The sequence below is a fragment of the Limanda limanda genome, chromosome 4 (assembly GCF_963576545.1).
Source record: "Limanda limanda chromosome 4, fLimLim1.1, whole genome shotgun sequence".
Classification (NCBI taxonomy): Eukaryota; Metazoa; Chordata; class Actinopteri; order Pleuronectiformes; family Pleuronectidae; genus Limanda; species Limanda limanda.
Window position 1 is genome coordinate 22,579,149 of NC_083639.1, and position 8,552 is coordinate 22,587,700.

Sequence of the window (8,552 nt, forward strand, 5' to 3'; positions counted from 1 at the left end):
GTTTTTGAGGGCTTTACCATGCTCAACTTCTGACCAAAATTTGCAGAAAGTTAGAAAGTGGTGAAAATTTACGTATTCTGAAGGAATTTTCAATGGGCGTCGCAAATTGGCTCAACGGTGCCCCCCGAGACCCCCGAGACCCCTGGAACGTGTTCACATTGACCGGTCTTCACAAAAATCGATATACAGGTGTATCATGACCAGACAAACAAAAGTCTTCAGGTGCAATTGGAAAAACACAACAGGAAGCCTGCTATCTTGCATTTAGTGGCCATTTTGGCCATATTTTTCTTTGTTATCAGAGATGGAAGAACCTGCTGTAAGGTCAACCATCTCAAGAGCAATCAATCAGACCATGACGGTGTCTACTGGACCAGCATCTGAGTGTCAGTGAGGGACCAAGTCAAAGACCAGACCGACACCCCAGATCCTCTGTGGAGAGAGACCTGGAGAAGAGTTCTGAAGACACTTTCCATTTCAACCTGACAGAGCCTTAGAGGAACTGACAGAAAGAAGGGCATAAACTGCCCAGATTCAGGTGAACAATGCTTGTAGAGACGTTACCTATACGGTTAATCTAAGCTGTAACTTCTGCCAAAGGGCCTTCTACAAACTAGTGAGTTAGAGGTGTGTGTACTTTTGTAAAATAGGTTTCAGATTTTGATTTTCAACGAACTAGTGCAGTGCCCGTTCTAAACCTGCCTGTTTGGAATAGGCTGTCCTCTCAGTCTGTTCAGAATGATTCCTTGTCATCAGTGAGTCCTCCTCAAACCGTTCTACAATATACTGACACTCTATTATATAAATATTTGCACCAGCACCATAATAAGCATATTTGAATATTTGCACTACTGCACAAATTGAACATTCATCTGTAAAGATATATATTTAGATGTATATATTTTATTTTCTATTTTAAATTTTTGATATTCTATTTCATTGTTATTCTATTTTATTCTTTTTATTCTATTTTATACTATTTTTATTTTATTTTTTTGGGTTGAATTTACTGAGCATTGCTTAAAGAGAGTGTGTGACCCAAGCATTTCATTGACAGTGACTACTTCATGTTATCTCTGTTCATTTGACAATAAAAAATCTTGAATCTCTTGAATCTATAATGCTTGTGTGCAGAGCTTTCTAAAAAGCCTAAGATGCAGAGTGAAGTTAGAAAACTTTGTGTTTATCCTAGCTGGTTTATCTGCAGTGAAGATTTTTAATAAAATCTGACTGAATTTGTTTCATTACTTTTCACTTGTGTGGCTTATATATACATTTGAATGGTTTAATTCAATTTTAATTGATGCTGTTATTTTTTTCATACATTGCATGTTGAAATACAAGCCCTGTAATTCAGCTCAATAAAAAGCATTGCAGCAACCAACAAACATTGTGCTTTAACTAAAGACAAATTGGCAAAAAGGAAAAGAGTGTGTGAATGCTGTTGCCATGACGGAAATCTGCACCCGTCACAGTTCAGTCCTTCACTGTCTCAGTCCGATATGATGAAATAAAAACCTTAAAATAATCTGTTGGGACAGATATTATAGGTCACAGGCTGCCATTTGACAACTGCTGCTATAGTTTATCCAAGTATTTAGAGGAAGACACGTTCAACTCGGCCCACTCACTGACGGCCCTGCTCTGCCCCCCCACTGACTGCAACAGAGCACTGGTTGCCTGTTTATTAGAAGTCTATCAATATTGAAGTATTGTGCGTCCAAATTGCACCAAACTCAGCACTGTACTTCCCTGGGCAATTAACGATACACATGCCAAGTGTGAAGTCATAATAGTTGAACAATCCACATGCAGACAGAAAGACCTTTGTGGAATTAGGAGGTACATTTTCAAAAAAAGTCACACATTTTAACTTTTTCATAGAGGATTATTAAGTGTAGACTGATCTGGGATGAAAATAGAATTTAATGAACTCTTCCCTCCTATTCACGACAGCGACAGAAGAGATTTTAGTGAGAACATCCGGCCGATACAATCAAAGAGAGGGTGACAGAAATAGAGCAGTACATGTCCTTCCCCTTCCCTTGATTGATCCACAAATGTCAGAGATAAATCATTTCATAACCAATCAGAAAGCTTGAGGAAAGGGATGAACAAGGCCTACATCATTCATTTCCCACATTTTATCTGTCCCTTTAAGAAATTGCACCAGTCAATCATAATTTGTCAGTAACCTTTAATAATGTTTGTGTTGCTTTTCTGTTTGTTGAGTGGCAGCTTATTCATTCACATCACAAGTAAAACTGTAAAAACGTTCATACAAACATACTTAATGTATTGTGCTGACGAGGGCTTGCTTGGTTAAATTAAGAAACTATAAAAGTATTGATATTAATACCCACATGCACATAAGAGGTATGTAACAACAAATAGTGCCGTACAGCATTGGATTAAACATATTTATGTATTTATAATAACCTGAGAACAGAGAAATATGGAAAAACATCATATTCTCAAACTAAATCTTCAACGTCATCAGCTTGCTACTCTTTCCATCAATACATTCAAACAATGCAAATTGTAAACATTTGTAGGGTGAAAATAAAGACTTACAATCAAATCCTAAAAGTGAGGACTGTAGCTTTCTGTGTCAAACTACACAACTCTTGTTGTTAAGTAACAAATTCAACATGTTTTGTTCTGTTTGGCCTGTGAACAGGAGGGAATTTGGACCCAGGTAAATTGTCCATTATTGCAGTGACAGCATCTGGTTTTATTTCTTCTTCATTCAACTCAGCTGTTCCCCTTCGCTCGGTTCCTCCTCTCCTACACTCAGAACCACTCCGTCTTTTCTCCCATCCATTTTGTTGTCTCTCTACTCCTCCACCTCTCCTCTGCTCCGAGTCACTCCTTTTCCTTGACCCCCCTGTCCTGTTATCCAACGCATCCCCCCGTGCTCCAACACTCGAGACCCTGTCGGTGGAATGAGGCCTAGTGTTAGCACCTTGAGCCGGGTTGCGGATGTTGCCAGAGGCTTGCATTCTCCTCAGGTGGCTGTTGGCCCTCACAGGGCTGCTTGACCTCTGGGCTTGGGAGACCATGTTCCTGTCTGAGGAGTGCACCCGGCTCTCACTGTAGCTCCTCTTTGGGAGCGATGCAGCCCCTCTGGGCTCCGGCGTGGGGCTCAGTCTAGAGGGACGGGTGTGGCAGTAGGTGGAGCGGCAGCATGACGTTTTACAGGTGGAGAGGCGGATGCGGCACAGAGAGCAGGCACAGCCGGAGAGCAGGGTAGAGTGCCCGGCCAGGGTAGAGAGAAAGGTGAGGGGGAAGGAACGCTGACACTGCAGGATACACTTTGGAGAGCTGAGGCGTGACGAGGCAGCAGCTGGTGACCTGTGGCAGCTGGACGTTGCATCTGCCACAGCAGACCTCCCGCTCTCCTCCTGGACACTCTGGATCTGACGCCACTCCAGCTGCAGCAGCCTCTCCAGGTACCTTTCCAAACATCCCACTGGCCTGGGCCGAGACGCCCCCAGGCCCTCCATGTTGTAGAAGAGAGCCAGCTGACTGAGGTTCCATGAGTTAAAAGGTGGAGGAAGGAAGTCTGGGAAGTCAAACCCTCTGCTGTCTTGTAGTGTGGGCCTGTGGCTGCGAGCAGAGCAGTCTTCAGCCTCTGGAACATCTGGCCTCAACTCGAGCTGTGGAGGAACCCGACCAGAGGGCAACACAGGAACTCTCTCTGACTCTGACAAGTCGGTGTCAGTGTCACTGTCACCGTCTCCGTGGCTGCTCAGACGTCCCACCTCTGGTTTTGGTGAGAGTCTGTCCAGATCGGGGCTGGAGTTCGACAGGCGGTGGCAGGGAAAGGCTGGTGTGTGTCTGCCCCCTCTGAATCCTGTGCGCTTCTTCTCCCTGTGGCCGGAGCGCTGAGCAGCCGGCCGCACCTTGGGCTCCATCCTGTCTTCTGCAGAGGTAGGTGGATTGGACTTTGAGTCCAAGGTTCCCTGAGCACTATAAAATAAACATTGTTTTAACCCAGCTCTCAGGAAAATAAGAATGACATCATATTTAGAAAAAAAAAAAAATCTCACCTGTGTTGAAAGGTGTTGCATTTAGTCTGGGGGGGAAGAGGCTTGTGCTTTCTTCTTTGCTGCATTCTCTGTGATTAGAGAGACACTGTTACACCTGCACACATTTGAACAATTCATTCAATACAAGTTCAAACTAAGGCTGCATGATAAAATGTTAGATTATTATGTTTCCTCTGCATTTGTTTGTTAGAAGCATTATGCAAAAAAATACTTTAACAGGGCCTTTAACATTCAAAATCAACATTTGTCAGAGAAATATTCATAGTTCATAAGGGGACTGTATGACCTTAGTGGAGGTTTGCACCTGAGGGACATTCTAGTTTTCTTTGTAGATGAATCACATGATTAATTTCTCAATGAATCTCTTAAGGTGCTTTCAGACATATCTGGATATTCTCCAGAAGGGCTGTATCTGATAACTCAAATGTCCCAGTGAGAGCCTCCAGACTTCCTCGGAATTGTCTCTTCCCAGTAACTGCCAGAATGTCCGAATGAGCCCATCAGAGAAAACAGCAGGAGATCCTCCAGAGTACTTACAGTTAGCAAGTGGGTGTATCGATGACGGTTCTAACACACCACAGATATAATAAGAAAATTCACAAAAATAATACAAATTCTCCAGATGAACAAGTGGTGCCATACATTTGAAGACACCGACAAAGAAAGATAAGTTTTGGTGATGAGGGCAGACACCGGTGTTGATGCATTGTAAAGAAAAACACATGATCTCTGCAGCAGATTTAATATATCACATCCTGCCACTGCCTGCTGCACCTGAACACTCCAGAGTTTTCTGTGAGAATCTCCTGCTGCGTTGTTTATGTGTGAAAAGCAAACTTCAGACAATGTCCGGGAACTAATTCTGTTGACACTCTCCAGGGGTCTGAAAAAATCTAAATATCACATTGGAAAAGCTGATATGAGAGAATCTTTTTTCTGCCCATGATGAATTATCCAGCTACAACCTCTGCTTATGCATTGTGCAAGCACAGTGATAACACAATCAATATATCTCTCTAATCACTGTTTGTGATTCTCAGCTCATATAAAAGATCTTCGCTCAGGAGCAAAAATCTGTCTTTAAACTTAAAATAATAATGTGATAATTGTCATAATTATTTATATTGCATGGTAGGAACATTTTCATTTTGATATCAATCAATCAAATTGTATTGTAACCCTTACCCATATTCACAAATCATTAAATTTGCCTCATTGGGCTAAACACAGTGCAACATCCTCTGCCCTTAACCCTCAACAAGAGTAAGGAAAAATGCCCCAAATATAATTTTGTCCATATCGCACTGCATTGATGTATTGTAAAGAAAAACACATGATCTTTGCAGCAGATTTAATAAATCATATATCCTGCCACTGCCTGCTGAACCTGAACACTCCAGAGTTTTCTGTGAGAATCTCTTGCTGCGTTGTTTATGTGTGAAAAGCAAACTTCAGACAATGTCCAGGAACTAATTCTGTTGACACTCTCCAGGGGTCTGAAAATGGCTTATCAATACATCACATTGAAAAAGCTGATATGAGACAATCTTTTTTCTGCCCATGATGAATTATCCAGCTCCAACCTGCTGATTAATATTCTTGTAATTCACTAAAGAATAATGGAGCCATATGTTTTAGCTCCACTTCAGCCTCACCTTCTCGTTGTTATTCTCCTGACTTGGGGACATATACTGTGGCTGCACTGACTTCCTTTGTGGCTGGGGCCGTCTTCCCATTTTGTTGCTGTGGAAACAAAAAAAACCCCTCATGTATTAATTATTAAACACAACCGCTGCTTAATAAAAAAAAAAAAAGAGAAAAAAATGAACGATAGTAATGAAATCCACAAACATGAATGTTTACCAGAGCCGCAGACATGGCGGTGATGTTCTGTAATAACCTTAGACTGTATATAAATAATAACACTCCGGATGAGGAGCAACGAGCGGCTCGACAGGAGCTCCCGGGTCTGTCTCCACCATGGACGATAACAACATGTAAGATGATGGAAGACTCTACCTGGGATCATGAGGCCTGTTGTTGCTCTTCTTCCTCCCGCAGCTCTCCTGCACCTCCCTCCTCTCCACCCGGAGCTGAGGCTGTGGGAGCCGCTCCTGCAGCACTGAGCCCATCAGCACCAATGACGAGAGCCGCAAAACACGTCGGTGCTGATGATGCCAACGTGTGTGTGTGCGTGTGTGGTAGGGGCTGTGATAAAATCCTGCATTAATTATTTGATTATTATAAAATTCAGCTGCCGTCCAGCAGAGGGCGCCCCCATCCAGGAGAGTGGTGCAGGGGCGGACATCTCATCTCGTTGTTGGAGGGAACACAGATATTTCTCAAGTTCCTGAGGGGGGCAGTGTTTCCAATAAGACAGTTGTTCACGTATGCACAATAGCAACATCCATTAAGTAAAATAATGGTAATACTATTAATTAGATTTAGTTTGATACTATTTCTATTTTTTTTTTTTTTTTTTGGGTTGAAATTACTGAGCATTGCTTAAAGAGAGTGTGTGACCCAAGCATTTCATTGACAGTGACTACATGTTATCTCTGTTCATTTGACAATAAAAAATCTTGAATCTTGAATCTCTTGAATCTTGATCGGAGACGCACATCTCCACTCTAGAGCATTATGACGCCTACCAGACACTGAACATGTACAACAGCGTTTGGAATTTATACACTAATACTTCCCTATGGCAGCCATCTACATGCAGTAAGAAAAATATTATCTAATTACTTTGTGTAATATAAAAGAAAAACTTTAAAAGATCAAGACTTTTGAAACCAGCTGTTGTAAGTGTAACCAAGCAATCTGTATGTGTACCTGTAACAGCAGATTGCCTATAGGACGGGTTAATTAGTATTTAAGGTGATACATAACATATTAAAATGATAAATAAATAGATGATTAAATTAATTAATCAACATTTATTCTTAGACTTAGCTTTCAGTCATCTAGCCTATTGTTACTTTCACTGATCTATGACTAAGGGCTTTGCGATACAATTGTATCAATTAATTATTGCACTACAATTTTCAACATTAGCCATACAACAAAAGTACAATATATATTGTTGTAATGCTTATGCATGTGCAAGCACAGTGATAACGCAATCAATATATCTCTCTCATCACTGTTTGTGATTCTCAGCTCATATAAAAGATCTTCAATCAGGAGCAAAAATCTGTCTTTAAACTTAAAATAATAATGTGATAATTGTCATAATTATTTATATTGCATGGTAGGAACATTTTCATTTTGATATCAATCAAATTGTATGGTAAGCCTTACCCATATTCACAAATCAATCAATTTGCCTCATTGGGCTAAACACGGTGCAACATCCTCTGCCCTTAACCCTCAACAAGAGTAAGGAAAAACTGCCCCAAATATAATTTTGTCCATATCGCACTGCAGTTGTAGGATGACTATTCAGATCTTGTTCTAAGTATCAACACAATAGTACAGAAATACTTTGTTACAAGTAGAAGTCCAGCATACTTACAAGGATTAGGATTAAAGAAGGATAAGTACAAGAGCATTAACATCAATCAGTAGTTATATTATTTATTTTAAGGCAATAGATACTGAGGCAAGGCTGGCTTGATTTGTTGAAAACCATGTTGCATTCATCAAACCAAGATGATGAACATGGAAAAGGGGAAATAGTGGCACAAGAATATGAAATCAGATCTTGTTCTTGCAGTGTACAAATTATTCATACACATAATGGTACTGTACAATAAGCCATACACTAACCTCATATTTATATTTATATATGTGTGTGTGTATATTTTATATATATATAAAACTTTACTAACTGCACCTTCATATTTCTTAGGAAGAAGTACTCATTTTGAATGAGTAAGATGAAACAACAGTAACGACACCCATACAAAAACGACACCAGGGCAGCGGAGACGCCTGTTGGAGGCTCTGTGGATCTATTGGAGCCAACCACTTCCATATTTTCTTGGACTGCCAAGCAGGCCTTACTAGGAAGAGATCCACAAACATACAATGTATTTAATGTGAACATCCCATTAAATGTGAAACTTTGTTTTTGGGCAATATATTGTCTGAAACGTGGAACATAAAAGACAAAAAACTGCTCGCTATACTGTTGGCAGCTAGTAAGATATGTGTCACGAGGAAATGGTTAAAAGTGGACCTTCCCACCATTGATGATGGATTGAAATTGTGTATGAGATTTGTTATGGAAAAGATCTCTTTTTCCCTCAAGGTCGAGAAAGACATTTTTTATATTATAATTATTATTTTATTTGAATATACTTGTGTTTTGTTTGATCCTCCTTTTTTTTTGATGTGAAGGGCGCTCCCCGGTTGGGTTCTCTTTACCTCTGTTATTGTTCCTACCTGGAGTAGTTTAGGTCCATAAAACAAAACCCCAGAAAGGCAGTATGAACAAAATCACCCAAACTTACTACATCCATCCTTTCTTATGTCCTTGACAGACTAAATCTGTAT

General features: G+C 40.5%; 1 protein-coding gene across 1 annotated transcript; it reads right to left on the bottom strand.

Annotated features, from left to right (window-relative positions):
• Nucleotides 1-2,633: 2,633 nt before the first annotated feature.
• On the bottom strand, nucleotides 2,634-6,184 carry LOC133000110 (uncharacterized). The gene is made up of 4 exons (XM_061069987.1): nucleotides 6,072-6,184; nucleotides 5,708-5,795; nucleotides 4,053-4,120; nucleotides 2,634-3,972 (listed from the first exon to the last, which is right to left on the bottom strand). The coding sequence occupies exons 1-4, from the start codon at nucleotides 6,182-6,184 to the stop codon at nucleotides 2,634-2,636; spliced, it is 1,608 nt and encodes a 535-aa protein (XP_060925970.1).
• Between the last annotated feature and the right edge of the window lie 2,368 nt (nucleotides 6,185-8,552).

Excerpts from the sequence above, each read along its gene's own strand:
- LOC133000110 (XM_061069987.1), bottom strand. The coding sequence starts at position 6,184 with ATGGGCTCAGTGCTGCAGGAGCGGCTCCCACAGCCTCAGCTCCGGGTG. Across the intron at positions 5,796-6,071 it reads AACAGGCCTCATGATCCCAG|CAACAAAATGGGAAGACGGC; the intron begins GTAGAGTCTTCC and ends TTGTTTCCACAG. Across the intron at positions 4,121-5,707 it reads AGGAGAATAACAACGAGAAG|AGAATGCAGCAAAGAAGAAA; the intron begins GTGAGGCTGAAG and ends CTCTAATCACAG.